At 40.1% G+C, this 26,088-nt stretch overlaps 2 protein-coding genes across 3 annotated transcripts in view; one reads left to right on the forward strand and one right to left on the reverse strand.

Moving 5' to 3' along the window:
- The window catches only part of ippk (inositol 1,3,4,5,6-pentakisphosphate 2-kinase), a 115,456-nt gene extending 104,032 nt beyond the window's left edge, over window positions 1-11,424 (forward strand). For both annotated transcript variants that reach the window (XM_051921497.1, XM_028824281.2), the window contains 2 exons: window positions 8,993-9,072; window positions 9,486-11,424. In XM_051921497.1, the coding sequence (XP_051777457.1) occupies window positions 8,993-9,072; window positions 9,486-9,684 (279 nt within the window). In that variant the 3' untranslated portion in view covers window positions 9,685-11,424. The remainder of the gene's footprint in view (window positions 1-8,992; window positions 9,073-9,485) is intronic.
- A 37-nt stretch (window positions 11,425-11,461) lies between these two features.
- Window positions 11,462-26,088, reverse strand: part of cenpp (centromere protein P) — a 410,887-nt gene continuing 396,260 nt past the window's right edge. Inside the window, exons 7-9 of the mRNA XM_051921525.1 lie at window positions 11,926-12,005; window positions 11,742-11,833; window positions 11,462-11,608 (exon numbers count right to left, since the gene is read on the reverse strand). Of these exons, the coding sequence (XP_051777485.1) occupies window positions 11,484-11,608; window positions 11,742-11,833; window positions 11,926-12,005 (297 nt within the window). The 3' untranslated portion in view covers window positions 11,462-11,483. The remainder of the gene's footprint in view (window positions 11,609-11,741; window positions 11,834-11,925; window positions 12,006-26,088) is intronic.

Below are 26,088 nucleotides of genomic sequence, written 5' to 3' on the forward strand. Positions count from 1 at the left end.
CTATGGCTATAGGTTTTTGTTCCAACCAGATTCCTAATCAGTGACAACACCTGATAACACTGATCTCATTTAATTTTTTTTTTTTTTTTTAAGTATTATTTTTCTTTTATTCTGCAATCAGAAAAGCACAGCAGCATGATTTTTACATTTATAAGACATTTAGAAATATTTCTGCTTTTGCTATAGATTTAAATGCTTAACTCTTTTGTTTTCATTATAGATAGATAGATAGATCTTTATTGTCATTGTCACTTTTACAAAGGAACAACGAAATTGAAGGTGCAATCAACTCAGTGTGAGGAATAAGGGTTAAAATGACAAAAAGACAGAATATAATAAGAAACCGAATAGTAATAAATATACAAATTGCACTTGTTGACCTAAGGTATATATTGCACATTGGAAGAATAATATAGAGCAGTTTTATTTTGAGTTCAGGGCCATGATTGCTTTCGGATAAACGCTGTTTTTAAGGCGGTTTGTCCTAGTTTTCATAGCTCTGTATCTCTTGCCCGATGGCAAAAGCTGGAAGAGGCAATGACCGGGATGTGATGAGTCCTGCGAAATGTCTATTGCTTTTTTGCGGCTTCGGGAGGTGTAGATTTGTTCCAGAGTGGGGAGGGTACAACCAATTGTTCTCTCCGCTATCCTGACGACCCTGTGTAGCGCTTTCTTTTCTGAGGAAGTGCAACTGCCGTACCACACACACAGTCCGTACGTGAGCACACTCTCAATGGAACAATGATAAAAAGCAAGGAGCAGATTTTTTGGGAGGTGGTTCTTTCTGAGAATTCTCAGAAAATACAGTCTCTGCTGTGCCTTCTTTAGCAGCTCCTTGGTGTTGGCACTCCAGGTCAGGTCATTCTCCAGCTCCATACCCAGAAACCTGAACACCGGGACCCTCTCCACACATGCCCCGCCAATGGTGAGTGGCTGGATGTCAGTTTTGTTTTTCCTAAAGTCAATAACAAGCTCCTTTGTTTTTTTGGTGTTGAGGAGCAGGTTATTGACTGTGCACCACTCTGACAGTCGCTCCACCTCGTCCCTGTATGCTAGCTCACCCTCCTTGCCCGAGATGAGTCCGACCACTGTCGTGTCATCCGCAAACTTTATAATCTTGTTGCTATGGTGAGTGGGGACACAGTCATATGTGTAGAGGGTGTAGAGGAGCGGGCTGAGCACACAACCCTGCGGCGTCCCGGTGTTGAGGCTGAGAGCAGTGGATGTGTGGAGACCCAGCCTGACCCTCTGGGAGCGACCCGACAGGAAGTCCAGTATCCAACTGCAGGTGAGTGATGGAAGTCCCAGATCTGCCAGTTTGGACACCAGTCGTTGTGGGAGGATGGTGTTAAACGCCGAGCTGAAGTCTACAAAGAGCAGTCTGGCGTAACTCCCCTGCTGCTCCAGGTGGGTCAGGGCAGCATGAAGGGCTGTGGCCACAGCATCCTCCGTGGATCTGTTTGCTTTGTAAGCAAACTGAAATGGGTCCAGGTCTGCTGGCAGGCAGGCGATGATATGACTCCGCACATATTTTGCCCTTTCTCTGTGCACTTTTTCCCCTTTGTTGTATCTTACTAATGACAGTTAAAAACTAGCAGAGCAAACACGCTGGCAAACACTGAGTAATCAAAGGCTGCAACTACTTTAGCATCAGACCCACTCATTAGTAAATAATGGACTAATTAAACAGTTAGAGCACCTGGAAAAGTAGAATGAAAATCAAGATGAAAATACTGTATTGTTAAAAGAAAAAAATACATTATTCCCATATAACTGCGTCATACATTTTAATATATATATATATATATATATATATATATATATATATATATATATATATATCTATCTCCATCCATCCATTTTCCAACCCGCTGAATCCGAACACAGGGTCACGGGGGTCTGCTGGAGCCAAACCCAGCCAACACAGGGCACAAGGCAGGGTGCCAACCCACCGCAGGACACACACAAACACACCCACACACCAAGCACACACTAGGGCCAATTTAGAATCGCCAATCCATCTAACCTGCATGTCTTTGGACTGAGGGAGGAAACCGGAGTGCCCGGAGGAAACCCACGCAGACACGGGGAGAACATGCAAACGCCACGCAGGGAGGACCCGGGAAGCGAACCCGGGTCCCCAGGTCACCCAACTGCGAGGCACAGGCAGGGAACCAATCCTGGGTAGGGTGCCAACCCACCGCAGGACACACACAAACACACCAGGCACACACTAGGGCCAATTTAGAATCGCCAATCCACCTAACCTGCATGTCTTTGGACTGTGGGAGGAAACCGGAGCGCCCGGAGGAAACCCACGCAGACACGGGGAGAACATGCAAACTCCACGCAGGGAGGACCCGGGAGGCGAACCCAGGTCTCCCAACTGCGAGGCAGCAGCGCTACCCACTGCGCCACCGTGCCGCCCCCTATATATACAGTGGTGTGAAAAACTATTTGCCCCCTTCCTGATTTCTTATTCTTTTGCATGTTTGTCACACAAAATGTTTCTGCTCATCAAACACATTTAACCATTAGTCAAATATAACACAAGTAAACACAAAATGCAGTTTGTAAATGGTGGTTTTTATTATTTAGGGAGAAAAAAAAATCCAAACCTACATGGCCCTGTGTGAAAAAGTAATTGCCCCCTTGTTAAAAAATAACCTAACTGTGGTGTATCACACCTGAGTTCAATTTCCGTAGCCACCCCCAGGCCTGATTACTGCCACACCTGTTTCAATCAAGAAATCACTTAAATAGGAGCTGCCTGACACAGAGAAGTAGACCAAAAGCACCTCAAAAGCTAGACAATCTATTATTTAATTAACTGTTACATCTCAGGACACAAAACTCGAAGCATTTTCTCTATCACTCGCAAGGATGACTCAGCATGTCAATATGTCATAGTCCAAAATATGTGGATATATCATGCATGATTTGATCTTCAGTATCTATCAATAAAGGTAATACAATATAACAAACATCATACCATATTTACATTTTGTCGTCCATGGTACCCACTGTAAAGTATGGTGGTGGAAATGTTATATTTTAGATGCAGTTTTGCAGAAGTATGGTCTGGGCAGTTCATCATCCGAAAATCCACTATGAAGTGTTAATTGTACCAGAAGGTGTTTGAAAATAGTGTTTGAGACAATTTGTCAGAATATTGAAGCTCTGTTGAAGGTTGACCTTGTAACATGATGATCACCCTAAACATACTGGTCAACCCATCAAGGAATAACTGAAAAAAAAAAAAAAAAGAAATGGGGTATTCTCGAATGTCCTGGCCCAAATCTGAATCCCATCAATGTTCTATATGGGTATGAAATGGGCTGTGCATTCAAGGCAGCTCTCAAATATCCAACAGCCAAAACAATTCCGTGAATGGGGCAAAACCAGTTATTAGAGCCAAAGGTGGACTTACTTTTTCCATAGGTGGAAATGGTATATTTGTTCATGTCCATGTGAGTAAATTATTGCAAGGTCAGAACTAAAATGTTTTTATTACATCACATTTATCTATAGATACTTTTTGAGTGATAGATCAAATCTTAGTGTGTCCAAATATTCTAAAAAGGCAAAAACATTTCATAGGGTGTATTTACTTTTTCAAATGACTGTATGTGTATTTTTAGGAGCGCAGTGGTAGTGCTGCTGCTTTGCAGTAAGGAGACTGTGGAAGATTGTGGGTTCACTTCCCGGTTCCTCCCTGTGTGGATAGCGCTTTGAGTACTGAGAAAAGCGCTATATAAATGTAATGAATTATTATTATTATTATTATTGTTTATTTTTTTTTACATTTTATTGAGTTTGTAGATAATGTTACAAAGTAAAACATAATGTAATCAAAAATATAATCAATAAAAAATTCCACTCAGTATTCAGTGCAGTAATTAATGATTAATACTTATTAAAATCTCACCCCTGCCAAGCTCAGACAGCCATGTGAACATGAAACCCATTCCTGGTGTATAACATACCATGAACAGAGAAAGCTGGAGGCAGAGGTCTGGTGGGCAAGTTTAAAATTCCTGACAAATTCTGAAGAAGCCTTGCACCATTCTTTATAATGAAAATTTGATCCCAATCCCCGACCCTAACCCCCACCCTATAGTTTTTAGGTAATTTAAGTCACGACTGTTGCATTGTACTGTGCAGGGTAGATTCTTCCAGTTGAGCAAAATAGGCTAGTGTGCCAGCAATACAATTTTAACTAATATGATAGCTTATGGGATATACAGTTGTGCTTGAAAGTTTGTGAACCCTTTAGAATTTTCTATATTTCTCCATAAATATGACCTAAAACATCATTAGATTTTCACTCAAGTCCTAAAAGTAGATAAAGAGAAACCAGTTAAAGAAATTAGACAAAAATATTATACTTGGTCATTTATTTATTGAGGAAAATGATCGAATATTACATAAAGTATGTGAACCTCTAGGATTAGCAGTTAGTTTGAAGGTGAAATTCGAGTCAGGTGTTTTCAATCAATGGGATGACAATCAGGTGTGAGTGGGCACCCTGTGTTACTTAAAGAACAGGGATCTATCAAAGTCTGCTCTTCACAACACGTTTGTATCATGGTGTATCATGGCACAAACAAAGGAGATTTCTGAGGACCTCAGATAAAGAGCTGTTAATGCTCATCAGGCTGGAAAAGGTTACAAAACCATCTCTAAAGAGTTTAGACTCCACCAATCCACAGTCAGACAGATTGTGTACAAATGGAGGAAATTCAAGACCATTGTTAGCCTCCCCAGGAGTGGTCGACCAACAAAGATGACTCCAAGAGCAAGGCGTTTAATAATCGGCGAGGTCACAAAGGACCCCAGGGTAACTTCTAAGCAACTGAAGGCCTCTCTCACATTGGCTAATGTTCATGTTCATGAGTCCGCCATCAGGAGAATACTGAACAACAATGGTGTGCATGGCAGGGTTGCAAGGAGAAAGCCACTGCTTTCCAAAAAAAACATTGCTGCTCGTCTGCAGTTTGCTAAAGATCACGTGGACAAACCAGAAGGCTATTGGAACAATGTTGATGGATGTTTGTGGATGGATGAGACCAAAATAGAACTTTTTGGTTTAAATGAAAAGCGTTGTTTGGAGAAAGGAAAACACTGCATTCCAGCATAAGAACCTTATCCCATCTGTGAAACATGGTGGCGGTAGTATCATGATTTGGACCTGTTTTGCTGCATCTGGGCCAGGACGGCTTGCCTTCATTGATGGAACAATGAATTCTGAATTATGTCAGAGAATTCTAAAGGAAAATGTTAGGACATCTGTCCATGAACTGAATCTCAAGAGAAGATGGGTCATGCAGCAAGACAATGACCCTAAGCACACAAGTCTTTCTACCAAAGAATGGTTAAAGAAGAATAAAGTTAATGTTTTGGAATGGCCAAATCAAAGTCCTGACCTTAATCTAATCGAAATGTTGTGGAAGGACCTCAAGCGAGTAGTTAATGTGAGGAAACCCAGCAACATCCACAGAGTTGAAGCTGTTCTGTACGGAGGAATGGGCTAAAATTCCTCCAAGCCGGTGTGCAGGACTGATCACAGTCACCAGAAACGTTTAGTTGCAGTTATTGCTGCAAAGGGGGGTCACACCAGATACTGAAAGCAAAGGTTCACATACTTTTGCCACTCACAAATATGTAATATTCGATCATTTTCCTTAATAAATAAATGACCAAGTATAATATTTTTGTCTCATTTGTTTAACTGGTTTCTCTTTATGTACTTTTAGGACTTGAATGAAAATCTGATGATGTTTTAGGTCATGTTTATGCAGAAATATAGAAAATTCTAAAGGGTTCACAAACTTTCAAGCACAACTGTAATTAGAGAAAAGTCTATTACTCTATAAACAGTGCTTTAAAAGGACTGGAGGTTATTTGAGTACAATGCAATCTGACAGATGAGCAAATATTTTCCTCCAAAATAGTCAGATTGTGGAAAATAATCAAAGCACATGACATAGCAAGGTTTATGCTTGGTAGCTGCATTTGCAGTTGGAATCCTTTCACCGATAGGTTTCAGATCCTTTCAGTTGTAACAGATGTGCAATCTACAATTTTTAGCTTAATTACACCATGCTTTGTATAGATTGAAGAAAAGTATGTTGTGAATACCCTCCTTGTCCAAACTGAATTAAGAGATCCTTTACCACCAATGCCTTAGGGTGTGCATCATGAAATTAGTTGATACTAAAAACATCATTTTAATTACTACGTAGATAGCATAGAGTATGCTCGGGTTAATACTGATGAAATAGTTGGGTAGCTGGACAGGTTGCTTTTGACAAATTTTGTAAGTTGTTCTTCTTCTTTCGGCTGCTCCCGTTAGGGGTTGCCACAGCGGATCATCTTCTTCCATATCTTTCTGTCCTCTGCATCTTGTTCTGTTATACCCATCACCTGCATGTCCTCTCTCAACACATCAATAAACCTTGTCTTAGGCCTTCCTCTTTTCCATTTCCCTGGCAGCACTATCCTTATCCTTCTCCTAATATATCCGCATCTCTCCTCTGCACATGTCCAAACCAACGCAATCTCGCCTTTCTGACTTTGTCTCCTAACCATCCAACTGGGCTGCCCCTCTAATATACTCATTTCTAATCCTGTCCATCCTCATCACACCCAATGCAAATCTTAGCATCTTTAACTCTGCCAGCTCCAGCTCGGTCTTCTGGAGACAGTCAGTGCCACCGTCTCCAACCCATATAACAGCTGGGCTCACTACCGTCCTGTAGACCTTCCCTTTCACTCTTGCTGATATCAGTCTGTCACTATTACTCCTGACACGCTTCTCCACCCATTCCACCCTGCCTGTACTCTCTTTTTCACCTCTTCCACAATCTCCATTACTCTGTACTGTTGATCCCAAGTATTTAGACTCATCCGCCTTCGCCAGCTCTACTCCCTGCATCCTCACCATTCCACTGACCTCCCTCTCATTTACACACATGTATTCTGTCTTGTTCCTACTGACCTTCATTCCTCTCTTTTCTAGAGCATATCTCCACCTCTCCAGGGTCTCCTCAACCTGCTCCCTACTATCGCTACAGATCACATCATCATCAGCAAACATCATAGTCCACGGGGACTCCTGTCTAATCTCGTCTGTCAACCTGTCCATCACCATTGCATATAAGAAAGGGCTCAGAGCCGATCCCTGATGCAATCCCACCTCCACCAGCCCTCCCTGTAAGCGTTAACAAGAAAAATAACTATTAACAGAATGAAAATACAAAATAAAGAGTATATTAAATTAAGCGAAAGACATCAAACACAATATAGATCTAATATATGTACATATATATTCAAATAAACAGACTATATGAGACAATAAGGAAAGCACAACATAAACTGTATTCCCCACCAAACTCACCACACTTGCACATAAATAAAAAAAAATAAATCACAATGACATAGGCCACTGATGCAAGAGAAAGACAGTCCAGTTCTTAAACGGTTAATAGGGAAAGTAGAGTTTATAATATTGGAAAAACTGGCATAAACTTGAGTTAAACTGAAGCAGTGGAAACTGTTTGAAAAATGCAAGGCAGGCAGCACAATCCCCAACTAAAGAAACCGGAATAATCTCAATGGGTATGTCGTGAAGTTGAAGCAAGCTGTGGAAGCACCGTCTAAAACAAATCTAAACAGGTAAAATCCTGGGCTCCTGATTGCTGAAGTCTGGATATTGTCAGGGATGAAAGCAAGTGTGAACTGGCATTGAGCTGATGAGCAAGTTGAGCAGGTACCTGTGCACTGCTGGACAGCATTTTAAATCTGAATGACAGCAACAGGCAAAAGAATCTAACCAGACGTTTTGTTTAAGAAAATGCCTTAAATGCTGTCATCCCAATTCATCTTCTGTTGTATTGTAACAGCATTTACACACACACAAACGTTTATATACATGAAAAAGGGCAGCCACAAAGAGTTATATTAACATTTATATTTATTTAGCAGTGCTACAACTTTTCATTTTAGAAAGCTATTTTTTTGTGGCAAATTTATATATACTATGATTTTAAAGAAATAACTTGTGAAATATCGAATTATCCTTTAAGATGGTATATGTTATTCTTCCCTGGGAAAATACCCCAGCCTGTCAGAGAAGTACTGTATGTCTGTCATGGCTCACTGTTTTCAGACTCCAGCTATTCTTACTTCTCAGTTTTTGTTTATGCTGTCTTGTGTGAACTTGGCCTACAGGACCGTGCTGGAATGCGGCTGAAACAAACCCCTAATTCTGAGGCTAATACAGTGAGTGCTCTTTGAAGTTCGCAAAGTGAGCTGACAGAGATTCCAGTTCTGCCTCTTTTTCCACACTGGTATTACTTGAAATTACTGAGTTTACTAAAGTGGTAAACACAAAGTAACTTAATGAAAAAATCCAGTTGTTTCATGGGTAAAGCCATTTACTTTCAGGCTTCAGATCAACTGTAAAACCTACTTAAACCTATATATTTTTGCCTTCTTATATGATTACCTTTAAAGTGAAGAAGGTTAATGAGAAGAGTATGTTGTTTCTTAAATTATACAATGTTGTGTAATTCATATAATTTGTATGTTCTCTGATCTTCCTAAAATGAAAAAAAAATATGTTTACATTTTACGAACATTTTAATTTTGTGAGCAGTTTTTATTGTACAAAATAAATCCTGTCTTTATTCAGTTTTGCTAGCAGTTTTCTTATTTTTGTAGACGAATAAATTCTATGTAGCCAGGCTCCAGGAAAAGCTTTGTACTGAATTGTCCTTAAAATACTGCATCACAATATGGTGGCCATCACATGGTTGTGCTGTTTAGCCACATCACCATCCACTTTGGTTGTTTGCTGGTAACAGACATTCAAATCAGTACACCATTTTACATATAGTGGGCGTTTTAGATCCATGAGTGAAAACCCTTTTAAAGTTACTGGAGTGCAAAATTTGTTAGCTTTGCTAAAGTGTTTCTATTTTCCTTGCAGGTCCACCAGTACAGAGTTGCAATGACAGCAAAGGACTGTTCAATCATGATTGCCTTTTCACCTTGTGCAGAGGATGAGCTGTAAGTAGATCTGCCTGTTGGTGTGTGTGGCCACAGCTCACCCCACCACCATCTCGAATTCCTTTCTTGTTTCCTAGCTGCAGCTGTGGCAGATCACTGCTGTTCGCTTTCCAGCCAAGTGTCTGAGATAATGATGCAGAGTGGCTGTAATAACAGCGGGGCCTTTGCTGTATTGCTGTTTATACGTGCTACCTGCCTAAACCCAGTATTCATTTACCATAAATAAATGGTCACTGTGGTCCACTGCTAATCCCACAATGCCAGTTACATGAACATGCCATTTCCTTGTTTTCTATGAAGACCTCAACATAGCCACTGTTTGTACTGCTAGCATCCATCTTTGAGGGCACACTGCTACTGTTTGAAAATGTTTGCCTTGTCTTACCAGATTTTTTTTTCTTTTTCATTTACAGACCAGATTCTCATTTGGTGATCCCATCTTCGAAGTCCAGGTTTACTTACTCTGTGTCTATTCTGGATTTGGACCCAAAACCCTATGAGAACATCCCACACCAGTACAAACTTGATGGAAAAATTGTCAATTACTTCCTAAAAAAAACATTAGGAAAGCAGGAGCATGAGGATTGCACACTGGTCCTCCACTCTGTGTGATGGAAACCAGATTGATTTAGATGTCTAGTGTGCTACTTGTGTGCCAAGGCTGGCGGTGATAGTGAGACAGAGAGTATTTAATTGTAGGGTGCTAGATTTGCCAAATGAAAAAGCACAGATTGCATTACCTAAAGTAAAGCAGGCCCAGATGCTGCAGTTGTGCCTGAGTGGATCACTTGATCATGTGCATATATTTGTACAGTTTGTAAATGACTGAACTTTCAAAGCCTCCCTTGTTACAATTGTTTTTGGTGGCAAGTGAAGGTGGTTTTGTTTCATCTGCTGTTCTTGATTGTAAGTATAATTATGAGTCACAAGATAATTTACACCTCAACTATAATGATTAAATACTTATTTTTATATTGGTAAAAGTCTATGTAAATAGCCAAATCTCTTATCAGTAAGGATAGTGGGCATTGACCTGCCCTTATTGCTATTGAATACCTCAGGAGATGCACAACACCATTGCCTTGTAGGCAGGAAGAGTATTGAAGTGCACAGCTGCCATCTACCCAGAGGCTTATGACCAAGATTTGAAGCCTGTGGCTCGGCAATTTCCTGGTTTCTGCTGTCTAAGGAAGTCACCACCCAAACTAGTAACTCCATTTTTTATAATGTTTAGTTCTGAATTTGTCCAGAAAGGAGCACATGATGTGCTCGGAGAGCCTTAATGGAGTTTATTTGCTGCATTATGCCTAATCTCTGAATTGGGAACTAGATGCAGGGTTTTCTATCATTTCAAGCCAGCCATCACCTCTTTGAAACTTATTCATAGAAAATACCAAAGACATTTTCTCTGTAGTACATTAGGTAGCTGAATGTGTTCACCGAATAATGTGGACAACTGTCCCTTTAAGACTAAGTAATTGAAACTATGATCATTACAAGTATGCCTCTGAATAAGTACATGAATGAAGGTTGAATAGGCCTCCAGGCTTTGTTTTTATGGCCCCAGTTTTTGGAATCTATACAACAGGGCAGGTGAGAAATCCACTCATACAGATAATTCATATCCAGAGTAAGCAAAGATGCTAGCTCTTGAGGTCCTCCTTGTGTTTGATGGGTAAGATGTACAAGTGCCTGCTGTACTGTATGTTGAGAATCACAGCACCAAATGTAGATGTTAATTCTGGAAGTCACTCTGAGCCCTGGCTTGTTCTGAAAAGTCACAGAATGAAACTCTTATATGCTCCCTATGGTACTGTTCATTTGGTCCAAGCCACTTTAAAATCTCTTCAGCCAGTGGCCGGGCAAATCTGCTGTTGACTGGCCTAAGCACATTCTGCCAAGAACGGCAGACTATTATAATTGAATCTTTGAAAGTAAACGTTTCTTACCAAAGGTTGAAATATGCAGTCTAAATATAAGCCATAGCCAACATGCATCTTTGTTGCAGAAACAGCCTAATGTAGGAGGAAGGCGGCATCTTGTCATCTGTGTAGAACTGTGACATTTCTCATTTCCCTGTTGTGGAAATTGCCATCATTTTGACTTGAATAGCTGCTTGCATTCTCAAACGTGAAACCACTGTGGTACTGTAATTGCATACATGTACAGAAAAAACTGTATAGGAAGGCTGTAGTCTGATCTTGATTTTCCTTTATTTAAATATTCCTATTTATTTTTTATGTCTTACATTAGTGCCATGCAGACTGAATATGCAGCATGCCATTTTAAATTTTTCTCAGTTGGTATTATAAAAATGTTTATAATGAATAAAGTAATTTAAAAGTAAATAAAGTTGGACATTAAACATTGTTATAAGTTGCTGATGAGAGAGCAGTGTGTTGGCTGCTCATTTATTTATCCATGCACATATGTTTGATGAGGATTTCAATGGCTGCTTCGGTCCCTACAAGTCGTAGCAGGCTCTGAAAACAAGATGGTGCTTGTTGTGCCACATTCATCCTACTGTGCTTCAAAGCTGTGGAGAAAGGAAACATGGATGAGCGATCCCCAAAGGGAAAGGCTACTGGGCATCTAGGGTAAACTTTCACTTTAAACTTTAAAAACAACTTTCCAACTGCATACTGTGTTCGGCGCAGGCCCTGCCATACCTTGTTCTGACATCTTGAGGAGAAGACTCAGTTTTGGAGTGACAACTCCGTTATCCGTGACATTGATTTTCCACACAAACTTCATCTCAAATCTAAGAATGTCATGAAATAACAAACCAGACGATTGTGTCAGTTCTGTTTAGAAATGTTGAGGTAGTCAAAAATCTTACAAAAAGTTACTTACCCTGGGATGGTGGGATGTTGGCATGCCATGTGCCCACCGCTGCAGCCCTCTGGAAGCTGGATTACATCTGGGTATTTTTCCTGCAGTAAAAAAAGACAATAAACATCAGGGCTATTCAATTACAAATTCAGATTTTCAAACCCTAGAAATCTGGCTGTGGCAGACATTTTGAGCAGCTGGTACGCAGAAGATAATGACAAATTTTAAACCAACACAAAAGACAGTATTGAAAAAACAAGTAGTGTTTATTCATTGTTTCCTTTTTAAATTTGGTATCAAAAAGTGTAAAAATAAATACATACGTAAGCTGTAACTGAACTGTATCAGAGGTAGTAGCAATACTTTTTTGTACTTTTGAAATAAAGAAATAAACATTTTGGTCATACCTGACCACAGCCCATCATAAAGTGCATAAAACCAAAATAAGTGCACAGTATTTGTTTCCCTTTGAAATGGAATAAATATTTTGGTCAAATAATTTTCTCACTAGTCATGCAGAAAGAACCCTGGATATGAACCTGTGACCTTCTTATTGTGAGGCAGCAGTGCTGCTATTGCACCACCATATATACAGTGTATTATATATATATATATATATAATATATGTGAATGACCCAGACCCATCACAAAATACATTTAACAGACTTAAAATGAACTACCAAAGCTATCTGGAGAAACACTGGAGAAGAAAATGTGACAGACTAAAATCACTCGTCTTTGTGGCTTCAGTTCATTTGGGTGCAATTTTTAAACAGTAAAACAATATGAGAACCAGACATTGCAGAGTTAAAAACACTTGCAAGCCATAACATTAGAAAAAGAGTGGCAAGAATTGGTTTCTAATTAAGCAACAAGGTTGGAACGAAAATCTGCAGCCCTCCAGGACCGATGTTGCCCACCCCAACATAAGGTAATGACAGAATAAAGGACCCAGACCAGCACACTAGGTCAACATGGACCAAAGCTCAAAACATAAGACAACACTCAGTATCAATTATGTGCTGCTCAGAGTATTGCATGGGACCTTGGCAGACATAAACAGCATGAAACAACCTAGTCTGACAGGAATGGGCACAATCAGAAGAAAAATAATGCTACCTACTAAAAGTACCAACGTGCCATGAAGCCTTGCATTCTGTTTTTTGAATGGACTTTCTGGGTTTGTGTCTATATTTTGTATTTTAGCAACAGCTTTTGTCTCAGTTTTCCTTTGCAACCGACAGATTGTAGCAGGGTATAAGAACTTGTACTCTGGAGCTAAATCAATTTAGAAATTCACAAATCAAATTTCTGTTCTTCAAAGTTCCCTGCTGTTTTATGTCAGTGGAAGCTGCCTTGAAACTCAATTCATGCATGGTTGAGAGTTCAGAAAAAAAATGTAGGAAAGCCTCTAGTGTTATTTTATTAGCTCGCTCCAGCTTCAAACGCCAAGAACTTCTATCCTTCTCTGCCATATCCCAAGGCGTCTCAAAGTGCCTGCCAAGCTGTGTGTTTTGTCTGAAGCCTGAAAGTAGAACCATATGCTTCCCAAAAGTGCACAAAGGAAAAAGCAATTCTGAAAATGCCCTGAAGGGCTGCTTGAGCACAAGGACTGCCATGACTCTTGTTGGGAGGAATATGTGATTGCCGGGGGCACCATTCTTATTTACTGGATGGTATTTGGGCTGTGCTGTGCTGGACTGCTTCTGTTTGCTCCTGGTTATCGCCCACAAAATTGATTGTTTAATGAGGTTCAGAATTTTAGTTCACTGTACTGAGGAATTCCAAGGTTAGTTCAGTTTTTGATGGAAATGTGCCAAGGTGTGTATTATTGGCTTAATGTGTGCGCATTTTTTTTTTTTAGCAATAAAGAGATGACTGGTGTCACAATTTTATTTGTTAGCACTGCTCCCCACTCACATTTTAGACCCACATTTGGACTTACTTAAGATACTGTGACAAAGACGAGATTACATGAGGTAAGCAACATATAAAAATATCAGTTTGGGTGAAGTAATTACATTTATTAATTACATTTACATTTTTGCAACACATTATTTTTCAGTCAGTAACAACACTGTGTGTCCTCACATATTCTATTTAAATTGTTACTATTTAGTATTTCCCAATTGCTACTTTTGTCTTCACTTCGGGTAATGCAATATGTTTCTGCAAGGATGCTGGTTGTTCTACTGTTAAAAACTAGTAGATTTACTCGGTCAAAAGTATTATTTTTGATTAAATATCATCAAATCTATTTTTAAAGTATAAAAAGTATAGTTTATCATCAAAAAATGAATTTTTAAAATCTTGAATTTGAAAACAGAAGTTCATTTCCTAGCCACCCAGCAGGTGCTTTTAGGAGCTGTACATGGATTAACTTTAATGTTAGGATGTGAGAGGGAAAAGCAGCACATTACAGAAGCAGAAATATGTTTTTATATTATTACATCTTTCCCTAACCTGATCCTCGTTGTAAGAAACTCTGGACCACATTCCGAGTCTGCAAAAAATACAAAGTCTCAACATGATCAAATACCTGTACCTGGCAGCTACAGAAAGAAAAACAAATGCACAGCTTAACTAAGACACACAACTGCTAGCGCACCCAGCTAAAGGGCTCCAGGGAGTCTCCTTTGTATACTTCAACCTATAGCATGCATTTTCTGATGTGCTCTCGTAAGATGTCAGCAAATCAAAAAAGGTGCAGTTTAAGAGCATTTCATGTTTGACAGAGGAATGTGAATTTACAGCTACTTACAGGACGTGCAAAAACAAGTTGAAAAGAAAGCTCCACTTTCCTAGTCAGGTTTTATGCTGGCAAATCCACCATATGCTCTGACTTGGGCCTCACAGTTAAAATGAAAACTGTTAATATTATTAATTATGTTTTGATCTAGTTTTATGTTACTGTTTTAATGTGCTTTTCTATTTCCCCAACGTTATTTAAGTTTGGATTTACAAGCTATTAAGTTAACAAATGACTCCTTTTTTGTAAGTTTTTAGTTGAACTTTTCTTTAATGATAATGACCCTGTCTGCTTACCACGCTATGCTGGTTTTCTTCCTTTTGTTTTGGACCTCAAACATATACATAGTACTACTTTGCAGTGCTAAAAGAGCCTTGCATATTGTGCATGCTTTAGTTTGATTCCTTTTATTTTTTATTTTAAGAAAATGCTCCTATACTTTGTTTTGAAATTTGCAACACAGTGTTTCTTTCATCAACAGTCCTATAGTTACAATACTGTCTTCAGCAAGAGAACTTGCTCAGGTAATGCACCTCTCTTGTCATGCTTTCAGGCTTCCTCCATTGTAGCTTCATTACACTTTGTTCTTCCCCTGAGCCGTCCAGGAGATGGGTGAATGTAGTAAGGTTAAAATAGAGGACACTTGCTGCAAACAGAGGTTGTCATTAACCTGTTAGAGACAATATCAAATAAGCAAAATTAGCAATATCACCTTTTAAAAATGTTAGGATGATATGCTGGGATAATTCAGCAGACTTGTTCAGTTAGCTATTTATTGAAGTTTGAAAAATGTGTTAAGTAGATTTGTACTTGGGAGTTGTTTAAGTGTCAAGCTAAGTGAACCACATTTGTTGACTGGTCTAGTGCTGTTCAGATCCCATTCAAATTAAGAGAATAATCTGAATAACCATTGTCACTTTACAAAGCGTGATAGTGAACACCAATCAAAATGTGGAGTAAAACATATAACATGAACAGAAGAGCCACCGTGCTAGCCAAAATGATCAATGTAGGACTCTTCTCTCCCAAGAATATTATTCCATAAATCTTGAGATCCCTCAACTTACTTGTGCTAAGTGTTCTCTGGGACTTTTTTTGGAAAATGTCATGCCTCATTTTTGGCAAGATTTGCACACCTAAGAAGACTGGCTACCATCCCAAATATGACTCTGAATGTGTTTCCCTAAAGCCCCATGAGTATCAGATACTATCTTTATAATCTTATCCACACTGAGAAATACAAGATGTTTTAGCCAAAAACTTTAATTACATTTGATAGTGTCATGATATGCCTGTGGAACCTGTGCCCTGAAAGTTCTCTGTCTGATGGTAATGGATAAAGTCAATCTAATTCATGTTGTGCAAGACCAGGCTAATTTGAGCAAGGCTATTAGAATGTTAAGATATGAATACAAAATGGGAGGTCTGAATTTTTAAAGTGCAGTTTACCTCATGAGGAGGAGCTGATGAGAACAGACTATATGGACACTATACAGTATGTATCCAGACAGTGTACCACAGTCATTCAGAAAGTTAATAGGGCATCACGAGGTGTAGAGTGCAAGTCACATAACTCACTAGTGAGGCTTTGCTTGGGGTACTGTGTGTAGTTTTGATCTTTAATCATAATGGCACTACAGAATATCCGAAGAGTGACTAGGCTAGGACTTACGACTTGGTATGAGCAATGAGGAGAGATTGAATGAGTTGAACTTTTTCAGTTTAACAAAGGGAGATCAACAGAGGACATGACTGAAGTGTTTAAAATCATGAAAGGGATTACTGCAGTAGGTCCAAGTTGTTACTTCAAAATAAACTCCAAGAACACTGGGACATGGTTAGGAACTTGCTAAGGGCAGAGTCTGGACAAATGTCAGAATGTTTTGGTTCATTCAAAGAACCTTAGTCACATGGAATAAATAACCAAGTAGTGTGGTGGACAGCAGGACTTTAGGGACCTTCATTTTGTCCTTATTTTGGACAATCTATGTGAATCGGACAGACAAGCTTGTTGGGCAAAATAACCTATTCTTGTTACCGCTTTCCTAGTGTTCTAATGTTCTGAGCAAGTTCATTGTGAAAAGTGCCATAATGCAGAAAAGTAGATGGTAGGAAAATAATTATGACTCTAAATAAATTTAGACAGACTAATAAAGAACTGTAAATCACCCGATTTTTAAATTAAGCATTATGCACAATACTTTGACCACTTCACAACTGCTTTTTGTGTCATACCTAATAAAGTGTAGATATAAAAAACAAAACCAAATCAAGTTTAAGATGCACTTGTGTTCAGAGATTTAGCATTTCAAATCTAAGGCGAGTTTCTGCTTTACTGTGGAAGATTCATGGAATAAAGAGAAGAAGAGTGCAGCTCCAACTCCCTGGAGAGTTTGGGGTTAGGCTTCACCAGCTGCATTTTACATTCCTACCCTGTAATCATGAAGTGGATTAGGAGGTTTTAATAATATTGAATACATTTGTATTTATATTTTACATTGAGTTAATCACAGAACAATTTTAATTAAAAATCACAAATTTCTAAGGCAATCCGACTATTCATTTGTGATTAATTTGGCTTTGTGGTAATAAGTGCTATTGGAATAATGACTGCATGCTATCTGCAGCAGACCTTCTTATGTAGTAAAGATGTAAAGAAAAGGGAAATATGAAAAGAGACTGCTAGGTAACCTCTACACCACTGCCATTTCCATGCCAGTGCTGAGGGTGTTCCAAGTTGACAACATGTTGGGCAACTAGGTTTTCTCTAGAACATTTAGATATTTTCATTTACTGAAATAAAAGCAAATACATTTAAGTTTTATAACGATTCAGTTATGATCCTTTAAAATACACAATTACTGTACATATACATATAGGTCTGAAAATGTTATGTTATTTACACTACTTCTCAAAGGACTGGATTATCTACATTAATTGGATCTATGCCATTCATGACAAAGTGTCCTCCTATGTATTTGTATTTTTCTATGAGGAGCAAAATAGCCGTTCATTTCATTGTGCTGTCCAGCATTCCACCCAAATACTACATTTGAAGTAATGTGCTTGTTAACTCTGAAAATGCCAGGTGACAGGGTATAAGTACATGTGTTGTAACTGCAAATGAAATACAACCAGCAGAAAGACAGCAAAAACCGATAACAGAGGATATTAAATAAGGCTGTTTCGATGACCAAAATAACTTACTCCACTTCAGAATCAATAATCTACAGACAGAATAAAAAAGTCGTGCATTTTTTGAAAATGTGCTTTGGATTCCTAAACAGCATATTTTCTTAGACAGCATCCATTTAGAATAATGCAGACAAACAAACCCAATATTGTCTGTCCCATCCGTGATGGTCACTAAATGGTTACGGAATCTTTTAAGCTAAGTAAAACCTTCTGATTCAGCTTGCCCCAAAAGAAATTCAAAAGCAATGAAACATAACAAGAAGTGTAACTGCTAAGTATTGCTGCTTTAGCACCAACCTGGAAAGAAAAACATCATCAGACGTGAGGCCAGCAACAGAGTTTGACTACACATGCAAACTCCTGCATGATAAAATCACAGCAAGCAAAGACTCCATGTCTCCAGGGGAACACAAAAAGCAGCTGCCTCAGCTTTCTGGGTGATGGCCAAGGCCGCTTTCATTTCTTTCTCATGAGACCACCTTGTTGTGGTATTGAAAATCATGAAAACCAGATGTGATGGAACAACTCTTCTGACATGTTGACTGGATGGCCATGTCAGCCTGTCCACAGCATAACACAGTCCTCATCATTCTCTTTAACCAAGTAGCAAAAAGCTAACAAGATGGACTTTATTAAAGATGCAACTAGTTGCCAAATTTTAGGCACAGAACTGGTTACTGGGACCACTGATACTCACAGAACTCTTCTTTAAAAGATTGAATCTGGGTAGTGGTGTAGGTACTTTTGGAGTTGTGAATAAAGCTTCAGACTATGAAGATCTGGGTTCAGCCTCACTATAAATCTCACTCTGTCTGGTATTTTTCTACTACAGAAATAGATAAAATAATAAAAAATTATATAAAACTAAATAATACATGTACATTTTTCACCCAATAAATTTATGTTTAAATCTTTTTTAGCTAACAGATGACAAAAGAAAAGAAAAATGCCAAAGAAGGTGACTGCAGAAGATACTTTGCATAACATACAAGCAATCTATCAGTCACATCCAAGCTGAGATCATCACAGGAACACGCAGTGATATTATCACCAATGGTTTTCCTAAAGTTGGTAGTTTAGCCCGTATATACTACTTAACACAGCAGTGGTGATGAAATAACTACATCTCTCATTTAGTGCTTTCCTAGATAATGAATAATGCCAGAAAAGAAACAGACAACAAAAGATGTGAAGAGAAGAGTAGAGACATTCATAATGGCTAACACGGTACAACACCCTAGTACTGAAGAGACGAGTGATAACCTGCTTCACTCTCCTTGTTTACTGTGAAGTCTTGAGATTATTTGGCAAAAAAGGTGCTGGTGCCAGTCATCAATGAAGACACAAATATAGTACAGCACATTCGGACACATCTACTTACAAAAACATGCACAACACATGCATATTTACAGTCTGAATGCAGACACATGATAAATGCACGTATAAACACAGATGCCTGCTACCTATTTTTACCTTTGTGAGGTAAGCAAGCAGGGGAAAAACTCTTCCATATATGATGGAACATAAGAAAAATGACTATAGTATCTGCTCTCTACTGAGAGGTGTGTTGAAAGGGATTAATAAAATTAAACCTTCACACAGGATGACAGCAATTAAAAATTATTAGTTTGTACAGGTAAAATACTATTCCAGCTGCATGTAAATCTGTGTAGAACGAAGGCCACAAATTCTCACTGCAGAGAGAAATGATTTTTGAAAAAAAAAAATTCAATTTAAACCGTTTTTGTCCTGTTTCATCTGCACATTTATTTCCTCAGTCTTCTTCCATTATTGATCACACTACAGTGCAATGCAAAACAGTTGGAAAACAACTGAAAGAAAAAAAAATAACCAAAATACAGATCCGAATCCGTTTTTCAGAGTCGCAGTCAGGGTGGCTGATGGAATGACACTGCAGTTATGACTGCTGGGCTGGCTACTTTAAGCAGCTGTTTCAAGCTGATCCTCCGGCAAGGACGTTGGATATCTCTGTGTCGACAGTTCTGGAGGCTGATCCTCCAATTAGCTGTGAACCACCCAATCTCAATGAGATTGCAGAGGTGGTGAACCATCTGAGGGTAGGGAAGGCTGCAGGGACCTGTGGTATCCGGGGTGAACTTCTACAGGCTAGTGGTAAGGCTGTCATCCTGGCATTGCTAGCAATCTTTGCTTCCATTTGGGAGACTGGCATCATCCCAACAGACTGGAAAACGGGAAGGGTGGTTGCCTGGATTGCGGCAACTTCAGGGGGATAACACTGCTTTTAGTGCTGGGTAAAGTCCTTGTTAGGGTCGTCTTCAATAGGATCCATGATCACTTGCAACCAAAGCAGTCTGGTTTTATGCCTAAGAAGTCTACTATCGATTACATCTGGACACAGAGGGTTCTCATAGAGCGCAAACGCGAATATCGGCAGAGTTTCTTTGTAGCCTTTGCTGATTTTTGTAAAGTGTTCGACTCAGTTGATCGAGCTGCCCTGTGGGACATCCGGAGACTTCGCGGGATCCCCTCAAGGTTGCTGGATATCCTGGCCGGCCTGTACACTGGTATTATGAGTGCTCTGCAGAGTGGAGGCAGAACCTCTGCATTTTTCCCTGTTGATTCTGGGGTTTGTCATTGGTGTGTTCTTGCTCCTACTCTGTTCAATGCTTCCATGGACTGGGTGTTGGGCAAGGTTGTAGGGTCCAGCGGCTGTGGGGCATCTGTTGGTGAAGAAAGATTCACTGATTTTGACTTTTCTGACGATGCTGTGATCTTTGCAGAGTCAATGGAGGCTGTGACTGGGCATCTTGAGAGACTAAGCGAGGAGTCTGAGTGTCTGGGTTTGAGCGTGTCCTGATAAAAACTAAGATCCAGGCCTTTAAGGATCAAATAGACACAGCCATCAGCAGTGTGTCTGTCTGCGGAGAGTGTTGACCTTGTCGAGAGGTTTACTTACCTCGGTAGTGACATTCATGTCTCTGGTGACTCTTTCTATGAAGTCAGTAGATGGATTGGGAGAGCATGGGGGAATCATGAGGTCACTGGAAAGGGGTGTGTGGCGCTCCCGATATCTATGCAAATGGACGAAGGCCTAAGTGTTTAGAGTCCTGGTGCTTCCTGTCTTGCTATATGGTTGCGACCTGATCTGAGACGAAGACTGGACTCCTTTGGTACCATGTCTCTTCAGAGAATCCTTGGGTACCGCTGGTTTGACTTTGTGTGGAATGAGCGGTTGCTCATGGAGTCCCAAATGAGGCACATTACCTGTATTACGAGGGAGCGTCAGTCACGGCACTACGGCTATGTGGCATGAATCCCCAAGGGTGATCCAGCTTGCAAAATCCTCATTGTTGAGGACCTGAGTGGCTGGACCAGGCTAAGGGAATGCCCAAGTAAAACCTGGCTGTGGTAGATGGAGGGTGGGACTGGACCGCGTGTCTGCCTGGGGTGTTGCCAACCAGGATCCCAAGCTGTTTCGTCATGCGGTGGGTGCGGCAACGCACTGTACCAGTGAATGCTCCCCAACCTGACCTGACCTGAAAGTACAGACAGGTATATGGCAGCTGACAGCATATACTGTATAAGCAAATGTATAAAGTACACCATGTTATTTCAGTCACACCTGTCCATGAAAGTAGTGATGCTGATATATACTTTACACTTTTTAACTTATTTTAATGGGTACATTTAATTTATGGGCCCAGTGAACTATAAAATAATTAAAGATTATTAAAAAATAAATAAAACAAACAGAAAACATAATACTTGGCAGATGCTTTTAGTCAATGCGATTTACAAATGAGGAATATAGAGCAGGTAAGGTGTAGAATAAATGGACAAACACTAATGTATAACATATATGCAAAATTAGTTAAATTATAGCCGATTGCTAAAGTGCCAATGCAAAATAAGTAAAACATTAAAAAGTGCTTGCCTGAATGCTAGGTTTATCAAAAATAAAAGAAGTCTAGTTGGAGTTTTAATTTTATTATACCAATAACAGTCTGCACTTATGAGGTGTATTGAAAAAGGGGATTAGACAGAGTATAGGAGTCAGGTTGAGAACTTTGTTTCATGGAGCAGAATGAATTGTCTGCAACTACACATCAGCAAAACCAAGGAATTTTGACTTCCGCTACACCAAAGAGGCTCTATGTCTAGTCATTATTCAATGAGTGGATGTTGAGGGGGTCCACATTAGTAACTGGTTGGACTGGTCTCGGAACTTAGAGGAACTATATAAGGAAGGACAGAGAAGGCTTTTTTCATTAGGAGACTCCATTTCTTTAATATGGGAAGTAACAACCTTTGCATCTTCAACAACTCTGCAATGGTCAGTGCAATTTTCTACGCTGTGGTGAAGGCTGGGCTGGTATCATCACATCAAGAGAGGCCCACCAAATTAACAAGCTAATTAAAAGGTAGGGCTCATTTATGGGACACACACTGGACCCCCTGCGGGTAGTAGCAAAGGAAATCTTCTTTTGGCTGCTCCTGTTAGGGGTTGCCACAGTGGATCCTCTTTTTCCATATCTTTCTGTCCTCTGCATCTTGCTCTGTTACACCCACTACCTGCATGTGTGGGTCCTGTCTCACCACATCCATAAACCTCCTCTTTGGCCTTCCTCTTTTCCGGCAGCTCTATCCTTAACATCCTTCTCCCAATATACTCAGCATCTCTCCTCTGCACATGTCTAAACCCACGCAATCTCACCTCTCTGACTTTGTCTCCTAACCATCCAACTTGAGCTGACCCTCTAATGTACTCATTTCTAATCCTATCCATCCTCGTCTCACCCAGTGCAAATCTTAGCATCTTTAACTCTGCCACCTCCAGATCTGTCTCCTGCTTTCTGGTCAGTGCCACCGTTTCCATCCCATATAACATAGCTAGTCTCACTACCATCCTGTAGACCTTCCCTTTCACTCTTGCTGATACCCGTCTGTCACAAATCACTCCTGATGCTCTTCTCCACCCATTCCACCCTGCCCGCACTCACTTTTTCACCTCTCTTCCTCAATACCCATTACTCTGTACTGTTGATTCCAAGCATTTAAACTCATTCACCTTTGCCAACTCTACTCCTTGCATCCTCACCATTTCACTGACCCCCCTCTCATTTACACACATGTATTGTCTTGTTCCTAAATAATAATGTTACATTTATTGAGTGCCTTTCACAAACCCAAGGTCACTTTACATACAGAGTAAAAACATCATAGTCCACAGGGACTCCTGTCTAATCTCGTCTGTCAATCCCTCAGGTAATCCCACCTCCATCTTGAATGCATCCGTCACTCCTACCGCAGACCTCACCATGGTCACAATTCCCTTGTACATATCCTGTACAACTCTTACGTACTTCTCTGCCACTCCCAACTTCCTCATACAATACCACAACTCCTCTTGAGCCACCCTGTCATATGCTTTCTCCATATCCATAAAGACACAATGCAACTCCTTCTGGTGTTCTCTATACTTCTCCATCAACATCCTCACAGCAAACATCGCATCTGTGGTGCTTTTTCTTGGCATTAAACCATACTGCTGCTCACTAATCATTACCTCACTTCTTAACCTAGCTTCCACTACTCTTTTCCATAACTTCATGCTGTGGCTCATCAGTTTTATCCCCCTGTAGTTACTACAGTCCTGCACATCCCCCTTATTCTTAAATATCGGCACCAATACACTTCTTCTTCACTCCTCATACATCCTCTCACTTTCCAAGATTCCATTAAACAATCTGGTTAAAAACTCCACTGGCATCTCTCCTAAACACCTCCATGCTTCCATAGATATGTCATCTGGACAAATGGCCGTTCCATTTTTCATCCTCTTCATAGCTGTCCTTACCTCCTCCTTGCTAATCCCTTGCACTTCCTGATTCACTATCTTCACATCATCCAACCTTCACTGTCTCTCATTCATCAGCCTCTTAAAGTACTCGTTCCATCTGCCCAACACACTCTCCTCGCTTGTGAGTACGTTTCCATCTTTATCCTTTATCACCCTAACCTGCTGCACATCTTTCCCAGCTTGGTCCCTCTGTCTAGCCAATCGGTACAGGTCCTTTTCTCCCTTCTTAGTGTCCAACCTCTCATACAACTCATCATACACCTTTTCTTAAGCCTTTGCCACCTCTCTCTTCACCTTGTAGCTTATCTCCTTGTACTCGTGTCTACTTTCTGCATCTTTCTGACTATCCCACTTCTTCACCATCCTCTTCCTCTGTATACTCTCCTGTACTTCCCCATTCCACCATAAGGTTTCCTTTTCCTCCTTCCTCTATCCAGATGTCACGACAAGCACCGTCTTGCTGTCACCCTTACTACATCTGCTGTAGTTTCTCCAACCGTCTGGAAACTCTTCACTACCACCCAGTGCCTGTCTCACCTCCTCCCTAAACTCAACCTTGCAGTCTTCCTTTTTCAACGTCCACCATTTGATCCTTGCCGCTGTCCTCACTCTTCCTCTTCTTGATCTCCAAAACAGACCACCAACCTATGTTGCTTAACTACACTTTCCCCTGCCACCACTTTGCAGTTTACAATCTCCTTCAGATTGACTCTTCTGCATAGGATATAATCTACCTGTGTGTATCTTCCTCCACTCATGTACATCATCTTATGTTCCTCCCTCTTCTCAAAATACGTATTCACCACAGTAATGTCCATCCTTTTGGCAAAATCCACTATCCTCTGCTCTCCTTGACACCATACCTACCCATCACCTCCTCATCTTCTCTGTTCCCTTCACCAACATGTCCATTTAATCCGCTCCAATCACCACTTTCTGTCCCTTGGGTACACTGTTCATCACTTCATCCAACTCACTCCAAAAATCTTCTCTCTCACCCATTGCACACCCAACTTGCATGGCATATACACTAACAACATTCATCATCACATCTCCAATTTCCAGCTTCATAATCATTACTCTGACACTCTTTTCACCTCCAAAACACTCTTGACATACTGTTCCTTTAGAATGACACCTACCCCATTTCTCCTCCCATTCACACCATGATAGAACAATTTGAATCCACCTCCGATCACTTGGCCTTACTCCCCTTCCATTTAGTCTCTTGCACGCACAATATATCGACCTTCCTTCTCTCCATCATATCTGCTAACTCTCTCCCCTTAGCAGTCATACTGCCAACATTCAAAGTTCCAACCCTCAGTTCCACTCTCTTTACCTTTCTCCTCTCCTCTTTCCTCCGGACACGTCTCCCCCCTCTTCTTCTCCTTCTGCAGCCAACAGTAGCCCAATTTCTACCAGCACCCTGTTGGCTAATAGTACTGGTGGCAGTTGTCATTAACCATTGGCTCGACCGATCCGATATGGAAATTTCTATTGTTGTCCGAATATTGATTTGGCAAAATTTTATACTGGATACCCTCCCTGACGTAACCCTCCCCATTTATCCAGGTGTGGGACTGGCACAAAGAAACGCACTGGTTTGTGCATCCCCTGTGGCTGGGTTAGGTAGTAGCAAAGGAGATAATTAAAACAAAACTGAGTGGCATTAAGAACAACACTGCACATCCTCACTCTGACAGACCAACACTGAGTAGTTTCAGCTAATGAATTGTTTAGCAGAAGAGTGTTAAGGAAGGTTACTGGGGCTCCTTTATACCAACAGCAATACTGTTGGGACTGTGACATCCAAGTCATTAGTTTTCTGTCTTTTTCATTTTCTTCTTTGTTCAGACTAAAGTGTATGCGTGTACAGTATTTTATTTACTTACTTATCTACCTATTTAAGTATATATTTATTTAAAGAACTTCTGTAAAGAAAACAAATTCCCCCCCCGGAGACAAAGTTATATCTATCTATTTAACAGAAACCTGGCTAAATAGCAGATGAGAATACAACATAGATAGAACATTAATTATATGAGAGGTCAACTGATCAAGCTGATTAACTGAAGCAGAAATAATTATACATGGAGACATATCAGGCACAGTTCAACCAAAACCAAAAGGTGATTGTAAGGATGAGAAATGCAGTGTTTGGCAAAGGAAACTGAGTGCAGCAGATGACACATACATCAGCCTAACCTCACTTTAAAATAAGAAAAGTTCAAAACTGCTGTCAGCTCTGAAACTCACAGAAACCACTGGACTGCATGAAAGCACCCAAGATAAATGATGAATTTTTAAAGAAAAAGGGTGGTCATACAAAATACTGATTTGATGTCTTTCTTCACTGTATGCGGTTTATAATGAAGTTTCATATTTAAAATCTTTA

Source organism: Erpetoichthys calabaricus, chromosome 18 (genome assembly GCF_900747795.2).
Source record: "Erpetoichthys calabaricus chromosome 18, fErpCal1.3, whole genome shotgun sequence".
Taxonomy (NCBI): Eukaryota; Metazoa; Chordata; class Cladistia; order Polypteriformes; family Polypteridae; genus Erpetoichthys; species Erpetoichthys calabaricus.